Below are 20,393 nucleotides of genomic sequence, written 5' to 3'. Positions count from 1 at the left end.
AACATTGATCAATCTACATGTCAATCAGTACATGCAGAACCAGTCATTGGTCGGTTTAGTGACTCATTCTTTCATCATGCAAACATTGATCTGTCTACATGTCAATCATTATATGCAGACCTGGTCATTGGTCAGTCTTTTGACTCATTGACATTATATACAGACCCAGTCATTGGTCGGTTCAGTGACTCGTTCTTCCATCGTGCAAACATTGATCTGTCTACATGTCAATCATTATATGCAGACCCAGTGATTGGTCGGTTCAGTGACTCGTTCTTCCATCGTGCAAACATTGATCAATCTACATGTCAATCATTATATACAGACCTGGTCATTGTTCAGTCTTTTGACTCATTGACATTATATACAGAACCAGTCATTGGTTGGTTCAGTGACTCATTTTTCTATCGTGCATACATTGATCAATCTACATGTCAATCATTATATGCAGACCTGGTCATTGGTCAGTCTTTTGACTCATTGACATTATGCCTCCTTCCAGTAAAAATTGGTCATTGGTCGACTATTATTGCTGCACACATTGGTCGCTTTACATGTCATTGATTACTCACTTAGTCACTGGTCGCTCTTTTCATTCATTAGTCATATAAACATTGGTCGGTCTAATTGTCATCTATGGTCTATAGTCCAACAGCATGATTTTGACTTTTTGTCATTGGTCAATCTAATTGTCAATCATGACACATGACCCGGATGCCCTTCCTGACGGATACCAATGATGCTTGCTAGTGGAGATTCAAACCCAGGGCGTTAATGGTAATCAATACACCATGTCAGTGAATATATGCAGTTATTGGTCAGTCTTTTATCTGATTAGTCATGCAAACATTGGTCGGTTTAGATACCAATTTTAAATGTAGTGATCGCCGTTCTTATGGTTTATGTAAAGACTGCTCGGTCAACATACCACCACATGCTATTGGTCAGTCATGATTCATGCAAGCAAGCATTGGTCAGTCTACTTGTCAATCCTGAGTGATTGGTTAGTTTTCTTCACATCTCATGCAAACATTGTTCAATCCAAATATCAAACATTCCAAGCAGCATCAGTGATTGGTCGGTCATGTGACTCCTTCATGCAGGTATTGGTCAGTCTACATGTCAATCACGACCCCGTGTGTACAGTAGCACACGTACGTGACATTTCGCGTTATTTCTGTCAGTAACCGTCCTCATTTATCAACCCCCCCACCCACCTCGCAAAAAAAGCGTAATGACAAAAAGACGCGGCCATATGCGTCATCCTCCAGTCGGAAGCGGGGATTGTGTGATGGAGCGGCAAAGAGGCAGCAGATAGCCGCTGACAAGATAAACACAGAAGAAGCCGAGCTCTAATTAAAGGTGTTCTCAGGCTGGCTGGCCGGCTGACCCCGCTATGAAAGTGACATTTAGCAATAAGAAAATGTGGCCTGGAAGATTTAATGAGGGACTCTCCCAACCCCCCCACACCCCCCACCCACCTCCCCAGCATGGACTGACCTTTCCTCCTCCCCTTGTGACAACGTTCCCTCCAGATTTATTGGGCCTCTCCTCTCTCTCTCTCTCTCCCCCCCCCCCACATTAGAATAAAGACACGAGTTGCCATCCAGACGCTGACCTTTAATTTGACACTGGCGGGACGTAAACGAGGCCGGGGCGGCGGGCGGAAAGGGCGGGGCCACCGGAATGCCTTGAAAGCCTTTAGACCTTCTCAGTGCTCCGTTGTTGGCGGACTTCATTTGGAAGTACTGAGACCGATACTATACTACAATAAACTACTAGGAAATACACTAACGATATTTAAAGTACTATTACAAATATACTAATCAAAGATCCCCTATCTCTAGATGACAGCAACACATGTTATTTTTACACACATATTGTGTAAAAATGCTAGTCAAAGATCCTCTATATGACAGGAACACACTGTTTTTCAGAGCTACTGTCAAATCATGAGTCAGAGATCCTCTATTCTCCAGGAGTGCTCCACTGTCTTTAAAGACCTATCACCAAAATGTCAGTCAAAGATCTTCTACATAACAGTAACACACGTTCTAATTCAAAATCACCAGTCAGTTCGATGCTTCTGGAACTTTTAGGAATCAAAGGCGGAAAATGGGAGTCACTCAGGGGAAAAGATAACTAACTATCTTTGACTACTCAATAAGTAGTCAAAGATCCTCTATATACAGTACAGATACAGACACACACACATATATAATATAATATAATATAATATAATATAACTACATTAATCAAGTTAAAATAAATATTTAATGGAGAAAATAGATAATATTAAATAGTAATACAAAATAGCTAAAATATAAAATGTTAATATTTTAAAATAAACTAAACTAAAATACAATAAAATATGAAATTTAATTAAATACGCTGAAACAAATGATTGCTGAAGGCAATAATATAATATAATATAATATAATATAATATAATATAATATAATATAATATAATATAATATAATATAATATAATATAACTACATTAATCAAGTTAAAATCAATATTTAATGAAGAAAATAGATAATATTAAATATTAATACAAAATAGCTAAAATATAAAATATATTAAAAAAACTAAACAAAAATACAATAAAATATGAAATTGAATTAAATACGCTGAAACAGATGATTGCTGAAGGCAAGTCTATTCTTCCGTTTATATTGAAGTATGAAAAAAAATCATCAAATTAAATAAAAAAATAAATGAAAAGCAAACAGTTTGATAATTAGAGTTTAAGCTAATTGAATAGATTTTTAATGCAAAAAAAAATGAATATATCCTACTAAAATAAAAACTAAAATCTGTTCAGTTTCCTGTTCTATGGTTATCGTCGCACTTTTCCCGGGGGGCCACACATGAAAGCCCAAGAAAAACACCAACCCCTTTCACGGCCGTTGTGTACAAACAGGAGAAGAAGAAGCAGCAGGGAGGTCATAAAAAGGGAGATGAAGTGTTTGGGCGGCGGATGATTTTTCGGGGGGACGTGTTTGCTTTGCAGAGCGCGGCGGAGTCAGACTTCCAACAAGACTTGAGAGTAAACACAGTGTCAGCTGGTTGATTTCATGTTTGCATCTTGCCGGCGCCTTCATTCTGAGGACTGATCAAATATTGAGGTGTACGTGGCGCCGATTTAATGCTCGAGTGCGGCGCAGAGCAATTTCTATTTACCTTGACGTCAATCAGTTTAGTCGGCGGAGGGACGGAATTCAATGCGCTCCAAATTCACTTCGCTCTCTCTCGCTCTCCCGCAGTAATCAAGTTTACTTTAGCGCCGTCATTGTAAAATAACTCATTTAGACCCGAGCCATTAACAAGACAAACACTTTCCAGATAAAGCGGACTTGGGTAAAACGGAAATATCTAGCCGAGCCGGCGTCCCTAAACCACCCACATTACATCCAAACATCACATCCAAAACAGGTGCCGCTAACGCACGCTAGCTAACACGTGTGTTTATTGATCGCACTTAGCGAGTTAGCGCTTAGGTTGGTTAGCATGGCTACTAAATCAAAACACAAACAAGAACAAACAAGCATAATTGAGGGGTGTTGATATTTCTTTTGCTAGGCACATTTTTCATTTTTATTGTCATTTTGTTGTCTTAGCTAGGCAGCAATTAGCTTCTTTAGCATTGCTATTAAACCAAAACAAAAGCAAGAGGCACATTTTTCATTTTGTTGTCATTTTGTTGTCTTAGCTAGGTAGCAATTAGCTTGTTTAGCATTCCTATTAAAACAAAACAAAAGCAAGAGGCACATTTTTTTATTTTGTTGTCATTTTGTTGTCTTAGCTAGGTAACAATTAGCTTCTTTAGCATTGCTATTAAAACAAAACAAAAGCAAGAACAAACAGTGCTTTGCTAGGCACATTTTTCATTTTGTTGTCATTTTGTTTTCTTAGCTAGGTAGCAATTAGCTTTTTTAACATTGCTATTAAAACAAAACAAAAGCAAGAGGCACATTTTTTCATTTTGTTGTCATTTTGTTTACTTAGCTAGGTAGCAATTAGCTTGTTTAGCATTGCTATTAAAACAAAACAAAAGCAAGAGGCACATTTTTCATTTTGTTGTCATTTTGTTGTCTTAGCTAGCTAGCAATTAGCTTATTTAGCATTGCTATTAAAACAAAACAAAAGCAAGAACAAACAGTTCTTTGCTAGGCACATTTTTCATTTTGTTGTCATTTTGTTGTCATAGCTAGGTAGCAGTTAGCTTCTTTAGCATTGCTATTAAAACAAAACCAAAGCAAAAACAAACAGTTCTTTGCTAGGCACATTTTTCATTTTGTTGTCATTTTGTTGTCTTAGCTAGGGTAGCAATTAGCTTGTTTAGCATTGCTATTAAAACAAAATTTGGTATAATTGTTGATATATTGGGATACAAATATTTGAAATATCTCTCGGAGTGATGCTTATCAACTGTATTTATTCATCGATTATTTAGCCAGTTAGCAAGTTTAGCATATTTCACGAAGTCCAAAAATGTGTCATAATTTGTATTTGTAATATTACATATACATAATAGAAGCAAAATAAAGGAAATACAAGCTTCTTGAGCAAATCAGTTCCAGTGCAGAAATAACAATGGTGACGTATCCGGCTAAGAACTGAACCAGCTACGTAGTACGGCATACCCAGACTAGAATCTAGTAGTTCAGGCCCCACGATGATCCCAAAAGACTCGCTGTGAGCCTCTGATGTTCCCGAGCACACGGACATCAATGAAGTCCAAGAAGAAGCTTGTGCATATTAATTCATCTGGTTTTGACATCATCACCATCATCCTCACTGTCACCTAGCAACCATCCATCACCCACAAGGCCGCTGGCTATGTTTTTTTTTTTTTTAAAAGATGAATTTAAAGCAGGTTTATCTTGACATCAACACCTTTTCAAAGAGCTTTATTTGGGCACTTTGCCGAGCCGCATAAAGATGCAAACATCTTCGCTTTTTAATCCGGCGTGGAAAGGAAAACACAGAGGCAGAGGCGCCACTCAACGACTTCATGTGTCTAGCCCACGTGAGTCAGTGAAACTGGAGTCTTATTCTAGAACCTGTGTGTCAGTGCAAATGGAGTCTTCTTCTAGAACCTGTGTATCAGTGCAAATGGAGTCGTCTTCTAGAACCTGTGAGTCAGTGCAACTGGAGTCTTATTCTAGAACCTGTCTATCAGTGCAAGTGGAGACTTGGTCTCGCCCTCGTGAGTCAGTGCAACTGGAGTCTTCTTCTAGAACCTATGTCTCAGTGAAACTGGAGTCTTCTTCTAGAACCTATGTCTCAATGAAACTGGAGTCTTCTTCTAGAACCTGTGAGTCAGTGCAACTAGAATCTTCTTCTAGAACCTGTATATGAGTGCAACTAGTCTTCTTCTAGAACATGCGTGTCAGTGCAAGTGGAATCTTCTTGTAGAACCTGTGAGTCAGTGAAACTGGAGTATTGTTCTAGCCCTTGTGAGTCAGTGCAACTGGAGTCTTATTCTAGAACCTGTCTATCAGTGCAAGTGGAGACTTGGTCTCGCCCTCGTGAGTCAGTGCAACTGGAGTCTTCTTCTAGAACCTATGTCTCAGTGAAACTGGAGTCTTCTTCTAGAACCTGTGAGTCAATGCAACTGGAATCTTCTTTTAGAACCTGTGAGTCAGTGCAACTAGAATCTTCTTCTAGAACCTGTATATGAGTGCAACTAGAGTCTTCTTCTAGAACCTGCGTGTCAGTGCAAGTGGAATTTTCTTCTAGAACCTGCGTGTCAGTGCAAGTGGAGTCTTGGTCTAGCCCACGTGAGTCAGTGCAAGTGGAGTCTTATTCTAGAACCTGTTCATCAGTGCAACTGGAGTCCTCTTCTAGAACCTGTGCATCAGTGCAACTGGAGTCTTCTTCTAGAACCTGTGTATCAGTGCAACTGGAGTCTTCTTCTAGAACCTGTGTATTAGTGCAAATGGAATCTTCTTCTAGAACCCGTGTGTCAGTGCAACTGCAGTCTTATTCTAGAACCTGTGGTTAATCCAGCGTGGAAAGGAAACAACGCGCAGTCGGCCACAGAGGCCGAGGCTGCTCATGCGCGAGCACATGCGCCACTGAACAACTTCATGTGTCCTTTAATGACTGCCATCGATGCCCCTGTCAGTTATTCATGAAAAACACCACCTTGCATAATAAAGATGGAGCCGACAACTCCAAAGAAGTCAAAGCCCGCGGTGGTGCGCTAATGAACGCACCTCTTGATGCAACAACTTGAAATAAGTCATAAAAAGTAGACATAATTATGCCATTGTTCCTCCTTCCAGTTATTCAGGATCATTAACACGGAACACAAAAGAAAATAAGACAAAAATAAGCAAATTAAGTCCTTGCTCACCCCATGAATGCTCAGCTAGCAAGGCAGCCATGCGTGCGAGTCAGTGGAACACATTTGATGAGTCCGTGGAACCCGAATCTTTTTCACGTACCCATGAGTCGGTCGGTGAAATGCCCTCTTCGAGTACCCGTGAGTCAGTGAAAACCCAAGTCTGAGTCAAGTACCAGTGACTGGGTGAAACCTGAGTCTGAGTCAAGCATCCTTAAGTCAGTCAAACTTTTCATCTGGTACCGACGTGTCAGTGCAAGGGGAATCTTGGTCTAGCCCACGCGAGTCAGTGAAACTGGAGTGTTATTCTAGAACCTGTGTGTCAGTGCAAATGGAGTCTTCTTCTAGAGCCTGTGAGTCAGTGCAACTGGAGTCTTATTCTAGAACCTGTGTATCAGTGACACTGGAGTCTTCTTCTAGAACCTGTGTATCAGTGCAAGTGGAGACTTGGTCTCGCCCTCGTGAGTCAGTGCAACTGGAGTCTTCTAGAACCCGTGTGTCAGTGAAACTGGAGTCTTCTAGAACCTGCGTGTCAGTGCAAGTGGAATCTTCTTCTAGAACCTGTGTCAGTGCAACTGGATTCTTCTTCTAGAACCTGTATATGAGTGCAACTAGAGTCTTCTTCTAGAACCTGTGAGTCAGTGCAAGTGGAGTCCTGGTCTAGCCCACGTGAGTCAGTGCAACTGGAGTCTTATTCTAGAACCTGTTCATCAGTGCAACTGGAGTCCTCTTCTAGAACCTGTGTATCAATGCAACTAGAGTCTTCTTCTAGAACCTGTGTGTCAGTGGAAATGGTGTTATTCTAGAACTTGTGAGTCAGTGCAACTGGAGTCTTCTTCTAGAACCTGTGTGTCAGTGCAAATGGAGTTTTCTTCTAGAACCCGCATGTCAGTTCAATTGGAATCTTCTTCTAGAACTTACGTGTCAGTGTAACTGGAGTCGTATTCTAGAACCCATGAGTCAGTGCAACAGGAGTCTTATTCTAGAACCTGTATATCAGTGCAAATGGAGTCTTATTCTAGAACATTTGTGTCAGTGCAACAGGAGTCTTATTCTAGAACCCATGAGTCAGTGCAACAGGAATCTTCTTCTAGAACTTGCGTGTCAGTGTAACTGGAGTCGTATTCTAGAACCCATGAGTCAGTGCAACAGGAGTCTTATTCTAGAACCTGTATATCAGTGCAAATGGAGTCTTATTCTAGAACATTTGTGTCAGTGCAACAGGAGTCTTATTCTAGAACCCATGAGTCAGTGCAACAGGAATCTACTTCTAGAACCTATGTATCAGTATGTATTTGACAGGAACAGTCCATATACGTATCACAGAGACCAGACAGAGATACTAACTACAAGATCATTTTCATCTGTTGTTCCGGAGTCAGTTAAAAGCGGGTTCTTCGCGGAGCAGGTGTTCTTCGGCTAGCGAGTTACCAGAGATGAGAACCCTGCAAGTCCCAATTCAGTCGGAAACTTTGAGGTTTTAAATGACTCGTTGGCGACGGGCACATCGTTATTCCGTCCACCTGCACAGTCTTTGATCAACTGCTGGCAGTAATGCAAATAACGTTGTGGCTGGCGAGCGCGCACATTTACGAATAAACAGACACGTCATTAAGTATGCTATACGGCAATGATCAACATCAATATAACGCTTAATATCTCCTCCATCAACAGGAAGTAGGCGCCGTTAACATCGCCGAGATGGCGCTAAATAGCTCCCGCCGTCCACAACCGCCCGACGATGGGCCGTTGAGAGACCGTCCGTCTGCACAGCAATTATCGGAGAGAACTTAGTTGATTTGTTTACGCTCGTGTCTCGCAAAACAGATCGTCTGGCCAGAAAATGAAAGTGGAGGGAGGATTAATAGGTTTCATTAAATGCAGATGACTTTGATTAGCTCTCAGCGTTAGCCCAGCAGATAGAGACCAACCAGCAACACACTTTGTTTGGATTTTTTTTTTTTTTTTAGGAGATCAATACACACCAAATTGTACCATCACGTCATAAATCTGATGGTCCGCCCGGACTTCCAAGCCTGCATGCTGCTAGCACGAGAAGGCTTAAAGAGAGGGTAGAGGAGTACCCAAAAACACACACAACCATGAACACCACACAGCTAGCAACACGCTATGGAGCTAACATATCTTTTGGTAAACATCGAATGCGTTTTTGTTCCCGTTGACCTAGCATACCTGTTTGACGTACATGTCTTGACATAGATGTTTTCCAATCTAACGAGTTTCAGTTTACCTCTGTGTTCAGCTAATTAGGAAAGCTAACCTATGTGGTTGCGTCAAATGCTATGAAGCTAACATATCTTTTGGTAAACAACTGTGTTTTTGTTCCCGTTGACCTAGCGTACATTTTTGACTTGATGGAACTCGACATAGATGTTTTCCGATCTAACGAGTTGAAGACAGTCTTAGAACACCACACAGCTAGCAACACGCTATGGAGCTAACATATCTTTTGGTAAACATCGAATGCGTCTTTTGTTCCCGTTGACCTAGCATACGTGGTTGACGTAGATGTCTTGACATAGATGTTTTCCGATCTAACGAGTCTCAGTTTACCTCTGTGTTCAGCTAATTAGGGAAGCTAACCTACGTGGTTACGTCAAATGCTATGAAGCTAACAGATCTTTTGGTAAACAACTGTGTTTTTGTTCCTGTTGACCTAGCATACATGGTTGACGTTGATGTCTTGACATACATTTTTTCCGATCTAACGAGTTGAAGACAGTTTCAGTTTACCTCTGTGTTCAGCTAATTAGGGAAGCTAACCTACGTGGTTACGTCAAATGCTATGAAGCTAATATATCTTTTGGTAAACAACTGTGTTTTTGTTCCCGTTAACCTAGCATACGTGGTTAAAGACCATTTTTGACTTGATGGAACTCTACATAGATGTTTTCCAATCTAACGAGTTGAAGACAGTCTCATTTACCTCTGTGTTCCGCTAATTAGGGAAGCTAACCTACATGGCTACGTCAACTTTCGAAGACAATTAATAGTCTTCAAAGAACCTAATGTCTTTTTTTTGTGTACACATTGAAGACAGTCCTAATTACCCGAATGAGCGCCTTCTTGTAATCAATCGTTCTTTAAGGTACACAACATACTTGTTTTTCTAAGCAATGGAAACCATTTTCAGTCTTCAAAGATCTTAGCGTGTTCCGTGACCGTCTCAATTACCCCAACATGCGTGTTCCTGTGTTCAGCTCATTAAGGACGCTAGCGTAGCTGCTTTGGTTAACCTTGAAGACTATTAAGAGTATTCAAAGAACCTCAGTCAAGGCCGACTTCATCACCTGAATGTACGTGTTGTTGTGTTCAACTGTTCTTTAAGGAACCCAACATACGTGTTCGTCTAAGCACAGGGAACATTAGGGTTTTTTTTTTCAAAGACCCTCATGGACATGGTTCTGTTCATATGAAAGTCTTCTAAGAACCCAATCTGTTTTTTGTAACTAGTGAAGTGTCAATGATCTTCAAGTCTTCTTGAAGGAACCTAACCTACGTGCTCTGGTACTGTTGCAACTTTCAGAACTCTACTCTGAACCTTGAACCAAACGTACGTGCTTTGGTAAACATACGAGACGATTACGTCTGTAGCCCCTCAGGTTGAACACCTTAGCATCTTCGGTCAAAGTAATGTCAAATTTGTGTAGCAATTTCAAGTCTTGAATTAGCATGAAGTAATAAGGGCGGCACGGCGGTCTAGTGGTTAGCGCGCAGACCTCACAGCTAGGAGACCAGGGTTCAATTCCACCCTCGGCCATCTCTGTGTGGAGTTTGCATGTTCTCCCCTGTGCATGCGTGGGTTTTCTTTGGGTACTCCCACATTCCAAAAACATGCTAGGTTAATTAGCGACTCCAAATTGTCCACAGGTATGAATGTGAGTGTGAATGGTTGTTTGTCTATATGTGCCCTGTGACATAGCAACAGTAAAATATGGTGGAGGTAGTGTGATGGTCTGCGGCTGTTTTGCTGCTTCAGAACCTGGAAGACTTGCTGTGATAAATGGAAGCATGAATTATTATTAGCTTATTAGCTGTTTTTTATCCTTAACAATAAAACGTTTAAGGCGGCACGGTGGTCGAGTGGTTAGCGTGCAGACCTCACAGCTAGGAGACCAGGGTTTGCATGTTCTCCCCGTGCATGCGTGGGTTTTCTCCGGGTACTCCGGGTTTCCTCCCACATTCCAAAAACATGCTAGGTTAATTAGCGACTCCAAATTGTCCATAGGTATGAATGTGAGTGTGAATGGTTGTTTGTCTATATGTGCCCTGTGATTGGCTGGCGACCAGTCCAGGGTGTACCCCGCCTCTCGCCCGAAGACAGCTGGGAAGCTGTGCTATGTTGTGTAGATTGTGTAGCCCGGACCACATAAACACAACCCATACAGCACATAGATGGTACACACTCAGCAAGAGAGCAGCCATGATGATGGGGGCGGTGGGGGGAGGCGGGGGTAAAAAAAGGGAGCAAAGCACCCGGGTCAACAACTGCAAATTGCAAATGGCAGCATGTTCAGGTAAAAGACCGCCACAGAGTTTTGCGTGTGGGAAAATAACAAGGCGATAACAGGCTGTCATACGCTAACACGTCAGCCTTTTGTTAAAGAAATGACTTTGCTCTTCCGCCCGGCACTCCGGCGCTCAGGCCCCGACTGGACAAATTGTCCATTTAGCGAGCGGTGGCTAAATGGAGCCGCGTCTTCTTCGGCATGTCGAGGCCCCCGCAGATAGGAATCCAATTATCCCGGCCCAAATAATGGATGTCTCATTTAAGATGTGGCGCATGTGCGCAGGCAACGGTAATGGCCACCACCCCCCACCCTCCCGTACCCCAAAGCCACTCCCTATCAACAACATCATCTGGTCCTCAATGCTAACTCATCGAGCAGCATCACGCATCGTAATAAATCTTCGGAGGGCGGCGGGATGTTTTATTTACTCACATGTAGCGGAGGTGCGGATTCTGAGCAAAGGCCCGAGCCTGGATCACCTTCAGGTTGCAGTTCATGATGGTTCTGTAAACGAAAAAAGAAAAAAAACAACTGTTATCACAAGTATCATTATCATTATCATTATCAAAAATGCTGTGATGACATGTAGTACTCCACACTGGCCACTAGATGTCACACTCATGAGGCAATAGAACAGGACAGTACACAAAAAACTGACTCTCCCAGTGCTAACATGTGAGTCTATGTAATGTTCTATAGGCCTTATTTTTTCTTATTATGTCTACTATTGGGCGGCACGGCGGTCGCGTGGTTAGCGCGCAGACCTCACAGCTAGGAGACCAGGGTTCAATTCCACCCTCGGCCATCTCTGTGTGGAGTTTGCATGTTCTCCCCGTGCATGCATGGGTTTTCTCCGGGTACTCCGGTTTCCTCCCACATTCCAAAAAACATGCTAGGTTAATTAGCGACTCCAAATTGTCCATAGGTATGAATGTGAGTGTGAATGGTTGTTTGTCTATATGTGCCCTGTGATTGGCTGGCCACCAGTCCAGGGTGTACCCCGCCTCTCGCTTGAAGACAGCTGGGATAGGCTCCAGCACCCCCGCGACCCTCGTGAGGAAAAAGCGGTAGAAAATGAATGAATGTCTACAATATCAGGAAATAGGAGCTTAAAGGTGACTATAGGGGTGTTATTTCATGTGGAGAGGGTTTCTATGAATGTTACAAGGCGTATTTAAAATGTTGGAAGCCGAATGTCTATGTCTTATAATGTCTACTATATTGGGTAATGGGAGCTTAAAGGTGAATATAGGGGTGTTACGTCATATCTTGAGGGCTCTAATAGTGTTAAAAGCCAATTTAGAAGGTCACAGACAAAATTTCTATATCTTTTTTTTTTGCTCATTAGTTCTATTACATTGGGAAATAGGAGCTTAAAAGTGACTACAGGGGTGTTATTTCATGTGGAGAGGGCTCTAATAGTGTTAGAAGGCTTATTTAGAAGGTCGCAAACAGAATTTCTATAACTTTTTTTGCTCATTAGTTCTATTACATTGGGAAATGGGAGCTTAAAGGTGACTATAGGGGTGTTATTTCATGTGGAGAGGGTTTCTATTAATGTTACAAGGCGTATTTAAAACGTTGAAAGCCGAATGTCTATGTCTTATATGTTTTATTATGTCTATTATATTGGGTAATGGGAGCTTAAAAGTGACTATAGGGGTGTTATGTCATGTCTTGAGGGCTCTAATAGTGTTAAATGGCTTATTTAGAAGGTTGTGAACGGAAATTCTATGTCTTATTTTCTCTTATTATGTCGACTATATTGGTTAATAAGAGTTTAAAGGTAACTATAGGGGTGTTACGTCATGTCTTGAGGGCTCTAATAATGTTAAAAGGCGTATTTAGAAGGTCATAAGCACAATTTCTATGTTGTATAAGTTTTATTTTCTCTTATTTTTAATCTTAACAATATTGGGTAAATGTGATTATAGGGGTGTTATTCATGTGTAGAGTGCTCTAACAATGCTAAAAAGGTTTTCTTTGAACTGTTAGAATTGATTTTTCAAGATTGGGTGTGGAAGCAATGACTGTGATATCTGACGGATGAGTATTTTGTTTTATATAATGGGGTTTGGTTTCAACACATGGTGTCTTCCGTGTGACTAGACGGGCTTTCCAGAGGGAGCTGGTCTACGGTGGGGGGCTGACAAGCATTTGGGGAGTTCAAGCAAAGTATTATTGTTTGATCAGGCTTCCTTTCCAGGTCTGTCCCCGAGTCAGGCCCATATGTTGGCACCCGAGCGTCTAAGAAAGTACTTCCTTTTCATGCAACTTCTGTCTCAGTTGTGGAGATGAGTGGACATCTGCAGATCTGGATGCTATCACAGCTCTCACGCAAAAAAAGTGGGCACACGGGATGGCGGGTGAAGGTGAAATGGCGTCTGCTCTCTTCTCACCGTAGAAGAATCCGCCGCAGCGAGTCCGAGCAGCAGTGCCTCATCTAATTCCAATTTTAATTCCAAATGGAACTCCGCTGCGCGAATACCGGCGGCACCCCCGAGCTGAGCCGCAAATAGAAATCCACTTTGATGAAAGATTTGCAAACTTAAAATGTAAAGTGAGTGGATTGTGCGAGCACCGCATGCACTCGAACGCCTTCCCCCGGACCAAAAAGAAATCAAAGTACATCCTCGGCTGGCTGTTTTTTTTTTTTTTTTTTGGAATTCCCACTGCCCCGCTTTGGTATTCCGGCTCTTCCCCAAGTTGTAATGAAAGATGTCTCTCATTGACATCATCAGCGTGCGCCTCGTAACGACGCGGTGTTTGCTAATTAAACTCAGCTGCCGCCAATTATCTTCCCATCACGCCTCCGTGGGGTTGGACACGATCCCATTTCCGAGAAATTTCCAGAGCTGAATACCGATGGGGACGTGAATATTTCAAGGAAGCGTGCACTTTTTGGAGGGGGGCGGAATTTTGCCCATCATCCACAATCCTGATGTGACACATGAACAAAAAGCTCCAATGAGGTTTTCCATGCAGGATCTGCCACACTCATGATAACATGGAAAACCTGGAAGATTTTGGGAAGCAGTGCCACAAAGGACCTGAGTGGAAATGAGCGTTATTTTTTTATTATCAAGGATTGGGGATTAGGGATTATTATGCCCGAGATAATTCCAACCTGCAATAAAAGCCTGTTGTTTTGGCAATCATATCTGGTGCTACTGTGTCTCCTCCAACGTCTGAATGCCTTATATTTCTATCTTGCCATGTTCGTGCTTGAAATTCTATTCCTAGATTGTTCTGTGGCTCAATTAAAAAAAAAAAAAAAAGCAGCCACTGGTCGCCAACGACCCCCAGGCCGCACTTTGGTCAACCTACTAATTGCAGACTTGGCAGCAGTGTAGAAAAGCAGGCCCGTTGAAGGATGGACATGTTTTTAAGAAGCGACTAAAAAAAACGCTAGTCAAAGGTCCTCTATATGACAGTAGCGCTCTAATGTTTTTAAGAAGCAACTAGAAAAACAGTCAAAGATCCTCTATATGACAGGAGCGTTTTGCTGTTTTTAAGAACCTATTGCAAAAACAGTAGCCAAAGATCCTCTATATGACAGGAGCGCTTTGCTGTTTTTAAGAACCTATTGCAAAAACAGTAGCCAAAGATCTTCTATATGACAGGAGCACTTTGCTGTTTTTCAGGACCAACTGCAAAAAACTAGTCAAAGATCCTCTATATTACAGGAGCGTTTTGCTGTTTTTAAGAACCTATTGCAAAAACAGTAGCCAAAGATCCTCTATATGACAGGAGCGCTTTGCTGTTTTTAAGAACCTATTGCAAAAACAGTAGCCAAAGATCCTCTATATGACAGGAGCGCTTTGCTGTTTTTAAGAACCTATTGCAAAAACAGTAGCCAAAGATCCTCTATATGACAGGAGCACTTTACTGTTTTTCAGGACCAACTGCAAAAACACTCGGCAAATATCCTCTATATGACAGGAGCGCTTTGCTGTTTTTAAGAACCTATTGCAAAAAACTAGTCAAAGATCCTCTATATGACAGGAGCGCTTTTCTGTTTTTCAGGACCAACTGCAAAAAACTAGTCAAAGATCCTCTATATTACAGGAGCGTTTTGCTGTTTTTAAGAACCTATTGCAAAAAACTAGTCAAACATCCTCTATATGACAGGAGCGTTTTGCTGTTTTTAAGAACCTATTCCAAAAACAGTAGCCAAAGATCCTCTATATGACAGGAGCGCTTTGCTGTTTTTAAGAACCTATTGCAAAAACAGTAGCCAAAGATCTTCTATATGACAGGAGCACTTTGCTGTTTTTCAGGACCAACTCCACAAACGCTAGTCAAAGATCCTCTATATGACAGGAGCGTTTTGTTGTTTTTAAGAACCTGTTGCAAAAACAGTAGCCAAAGATCTTCTATATGACAGGAGCACTTTGCTGTTTTTCAGGACCAACTGCAAAAAACTAGTCAAAGATCCTCTATTTGACAGGAGCGCTTTGCTGTTTTTAAGAACCTATTGCAAAAACAGTAGCCAAAGATCCTTTATATGACAGGAGCGCTTTGCTGTTTTTAAGAACCTGTTGCAAAAACAATAGCCAAAGATCTTCTATATGACAGGAGCGCTTTGCTGTTTTTAAGAACCTGTTGCAAAAACAATAGCCAAAGATCTTCTATATGACAGGAGCGCTTTGCTGTTTTTCAGGACCAACTCCACAAACACTAGTCAAAGATCCTCTATATAACATTAATAACTACTAATTGCAGACTTGGCAGCCGTGTAGAAAAGCAGGCCCGTTGAAGGATGGACATGATCCAGGGATGCTTGCGGTGATGTAGCATTGCAGCGTTCCGTGTTTTAGGAATAATAGAAAATAAAATGGCAATAAGTACATTGATGCTGATTTGAAATGTAAATGCGTGATGAAAATGCGGAATATTAATTTGAAATCATGAAGAGCAGCCACGGTAATAACAACAATAAGATGGCTCTCCTGTGGATATTTTATTTGAATGTGTTTCCCAATTGAAGAATAAACAGAGCGCCTCTTTCATTAGAACATCCTCACGAATGACTGGGCCACGCAATGAGGGCGCCGTAGCCGCCATAGCCGCCATAGCCGGGGAGCGTTTGCATGAGCATTTGCAGGCGGATACTCAGCTGCCTCATCCGGGGATCGGGAGGGAGGGGGGAGCGGGCGGTAATGAGAAAAATGCTAATTTGCGGCTGGTGATATTACACTTGGCCTCCCTGATGGGGGATCAGTGGGATCAGGGGAGAGGCCCGCTCCGACTTTAGAGGGTGTCGAAGAATAAGCTTCTCTTTTTTGACGAGAGGAAGAAGAGGAAGAGGAGGTCAGGAGGCAACCATTGAGAAGGGAGGGGGGGGGATTAGAAAAGCTGCCGACTCAGATTGCAGGATGGGAACGGAAGCGTGTCAACAATTGTTAGCATTGCGAGCTAGCGACATCGTACCTTCCATAGAGGCCGGGCTTCCCATGGAATGAGACAACGTTTGGAGAGCGCTTTGCTGTTTTTCAGGACCAACTGCAAAAACACTCGTCAAAGATCCTCTATATGACAGGAGTGATTTGCTGTTTTTAAGAACCTACTGCAAAAAACTAGTCAAAGATCCTCTATATGACAGGAGTGCTTTGCTGTTTTTAAGAACTTGCTGCAAAAAACTAGTCAAAGATCCTCTATATGACAGGAGCGCTTTGTTGTTTTTCAGGACCAACTGCAAAAACACTCGTCAAAGATCCTCTATATGACAGGAGCAATTTGCTGTTTTTAAGAACCTACTGCAAAAAACTAGTCAAAGATCCTCTATATGACAGGAGCGCTTTGCTGTTTTTCAGGACCAACTGCAAAAAAACCTCGTCAAAGATCCTCTATATGACAGGAGCGCTTTGCTGTTTTTCAGGACCAACTGCAAAAACACTCGTCAAAGATCCTCTATATGACAGGAGCACTTTGCTGTTTCTAAAAACCTACTGCAAAAAAATAGTCAAAGATCCTCTATATGACAGGAGCACTTTGCTGTTTTTAAAAACCTACTGCAAAAAATAGTCAAAGATCCTCTATATGACAGGAGCACTTTGCTGTTTTTCAGGACAAACTCCACTAACGCTAGTCAAAGATCCTCTATATAACAGACACGCTCTAATGTTTTTAAGAAGCGACTAGAAAAACGGTAGTCAAAGATCCTCTATATGACAGGAGCGCTTTGCTGTTTTTCAGGACCAACTGAAAAAACACTCGTCAAAGATCATCTATATGACAGGAGCGATTTGCTGTTTTTAAGAACCTACTGCAAAAAACTAGTCAAAGATTCTCTATATGACAGGAGCACTTTGCTGTTTTTAAAAACCTACTGCAAAAAATAGTAAAAGATCCTCTATATGACAGGAGCGCTTTGCTGTTTTTCAGGACCAACTGCAAAAACACTCGTCAAAGATCCTCTATATAACATCTTTTGCAGCATTAGCATGCTGGAATATAGCATAATAGCTAGCAAATATATAGCTATAGCTATAATGCTTTTAGCAAACATTGTGTGGCCGTTTGCGTCCAAATCTAAAAGGCCGCCGCCGTTGCTCGGCGACCTCTCAGCAGAGCGTCGGCAGGCGGCCCGACACCAGACGAGCTGGAGCAGCGGTGCGGGTTACGATGTCCTTTCTCTGATGTGGAACGCGGCGGGGCGGCGACCTGCCAGACTCTCCATGACTGACCCCCTCCCTGCGCCCCACGTTAATGGCACTCACAGTCTCTGCAGTCCGGTGTAGAGCTCCATGTCCACGTCTCGTAGAGTCTGCAACCCAGTCCAGTTCTCGATGTGTCTGCAGAGGGAAAGGAAAGTCACGCGTTAGGAAGGAAGTAGCTCCATTTTGGTCATTGGCTCTGCCTCGCATTTGCCGAGAGGCACCTTGTGGGCTTCACCTCTCACCGCAAACACCAGCACACTTTTTTAGCGGTTAAATTCCCACCGCGGTGAGGCGGAACGTGGTAAAGGCCTTCTTTGATGAATCTCTCGGTGATAAACGCTCTTCCAACCTAAATGTCACATTTCTAATCAATGCATCCATGGGGCTCCATCTTTGACACCACCCATGGCTGGAGACCACCACAACGTATCCCACTGGTTGTCCATCAGAAATGTTACCAACAAAACAAATCATGTTACCTTCCCAAATGCATAACGGAGCCAAAAATAACCTTAGACACAAACCAGAAAGCAATATGTGTATGCTCATCAAAGATCCTCTATATGCAAAGGAACACGCTGTTTTTAAGGACCTGTCACAAAAAGAGAGATGGTAAAGATCCTTTATATACAACACGAGTGAAAGCACTCAAAGATCCTCTATATAACAGGAGCGCTCTAATGTTTTTAAGAAGCGACTAGAAAAACGGTAGTCAAAGATCCCTTATATGACAGGCGCACTGTTTTTAAGAAGCGACTAGAAAAACAGTAATCAAAGATTCTCTATATGACAGGAGCGCTTTGCTGTTTTTAAGAACCTATTGCAAAAACAGTAGCCAAAGATCCTCTATATGACAGGAGTGCTTTGCTGTTTTTCAGGACCAACTGCAAAAAACTAGTCAAAGATCCTCTATATGACAGGAGCACTTTGCTGTTTTTCAGGACAAACTCCACTAACGCAAGTCAAAGATCCTCTATATAACAGGCGCACTCTAATGTTTTTAAGAAGAGACTAGAAAAATGGTAGTCAAAGATCCTCTATATAACAGGAGTGCTTTGCTGTTTTTCAGGACCAATTGCAAAAACAGTGACAGGTCCTCTAAAAACATAACGGGGCGCTGTGCTGTTTTGAACTCAAAGATCCTCTATATACCAACAGTGCTGTTCCTTCTTTCATGACCTGGAAATCATCATCATCATAAGGTTCCTTTGAGGAGTGCTTGGCAGTGGAGAGTGAGACCTCACACCAAAGGACACGTGATGCCTCCTTGGCCTACCTGCTACACCAGCACCTGATGGAGGACAGCTCTGCGTACTCTTGTTGATAAATACTACAACATGATTGTACAAGTACAAGTCCATTATTAGCGGAACCGGAAGGAATGTTTCAGGTGCTATGGTGGGGGGGGGGGGGGTATATGATATAATAGTACGTAAAAAAGATGAAGCAATTAGCACCTTTTTTAGCACCATTTAGTGGCCGTTAATGTAATTCCCTCTGCTTTAGTCACACGCTGCACGTGTTGCCACGGCAACTCAGGAGAATACTGGGGGACACGCTCACGTAGTACTTTTTACATGTGAGTACTGTACTGTATGTGTAGAGTACAGTCTTGAATGCAAAGTACTGCTCGTTAAGTACTGTTATTGCAATGTTTAGTATTTGACTGGTGACTTCATATACTGTATTTTTAGGATATATTTTTGGGAGATTATTAATAATTAATAAATGTAAAAATTACATTTATTAATTTTTAAAAACAAGAATTCATCACAAATAGACTGGATAATGCAAATCACATTTTATTAGTTTCAATATGACATTATTCATAATAATGTATGTATTTATGTTGTATTTAAAAATATATTTAAATATTTATATTATTTTATTGTATATTTTTTTATTTTCACTATGATTATATATATTTTTTTTAATTTTAAAGTCATCATTCATAGGCTGGATCATGTAAATTCAAATATATTTATCATTAAAAAATTATTAAATAGATTTTTTGTAATATTGCATACATAGTAAGGAGTATTTACAGTATATATGTATTTAAATTTGAAATATTGAAAATATTGGTTGTATATATCACCAATAAGTAACAGTGTTGGACGAATGGAAAATCCCAACAATGGACTCGGCTGCTCTGCAGGCACACGTTTTAATGTCACAAGGTCATGTGACCGACCATGTGACGCAAACCCAGGTTAGGCTACAGAAAAGGTCAAAGACAGCAAGAACATTCCGGCATTTTGCTGACGTTTAAAAACCCCACCGACAAACTCACAGGTGCCCCGCCCACCCGATGATGACATCACTGTCCTCTGATGCTGCTGACTTCACACAGCAAAGTGACCAGAAAAACTGAAGACTCATGATTGATTCATGATGATTCAGCTGTACTGATTCACTGAATCGAATCAGTGACCTCATAGGAAACACAGCTGACTCGTGAGGCTAGTTTGCCGAATTAGTGACTCGGCTCACGGTGAATCAAATCAGCAGACGAACCAAAAACACAGCTGAATCATGAATTGATTTACTGACTCAAATCAAATGACTCACAAGAAACACAACGACTCACGATTCTGCTGTGTTGCTTCACAAACTCCAATCAGCAAACTCAACAGAAAATCTGCTAAGTCATGAGTCTGTTGTCGTGAATCACTGACTCATTTCGGCAGACATTCCGGAAACACAGTGACTCATGATTCTGCTGTGTTGATTCGCTGTCTCGAATCAGATGACTCACAGGAAACACACAGTGACTCACGATTCTGCTGTGTTGATGCGCTCATTGGAATCAGCAGACAAAACAGATCCGCAGCTGACTCACCA

At 41.7% G+C, this 20,393-nt stretch overlaps 1 protein-coding gene across 3 annotated transcripts in view; it reads right to left on the bottom strand.

Moving 5' to 3' along the window:
• Positions 1–20,393, bottom strand: part of ntrk3b (neurotrophic tyrosine kinase, receptor, type 3b) — a 244,882-nt gene that overhangs the window by 187,127 nt on the left and 37,362 nt on the right. For all 3 annotated transcript variants that reach the window (XM_058078820.1, XM_058078822.1, XM_058078821.1), the window contains exons 3-4: positions 17,610–17,684; positions 11,320–11,391 (exon numbers count right to left, since the gene is read on the bottom strand). In XM_058078820.1, coding sequence (XP_057934803.1) covers positions 11,320–11,391; positions 17,610–17,684 — 147 coding nt within the window. The remainder of the gene's footprint in view (positions 1–11,319; positions 11,392–17,609; positions 17,685–20,393) is intronic.

Source organism: Doryrhamphus excisus, chromosome 7 (genome assembly GCF_030265055.1).
Source record: "Doryrhamphus excisus isolate RoL2022-K1 chromosome 7, RoL_Dexc_1.0, whole genome shotgun sequence".
Lineage (NCBI taxonomy): Eukaryota > Metazoa > Chordata > Actinopteri > Syngnathiformes > Syngnathidae > Doryrhamphus > Doryrhamphus excisus.
The sequence above is the reverse complement of the archived record's forward strand: the minus strand, read 5'-3'. Positions and strand labels throughout refer to the sequence as shown.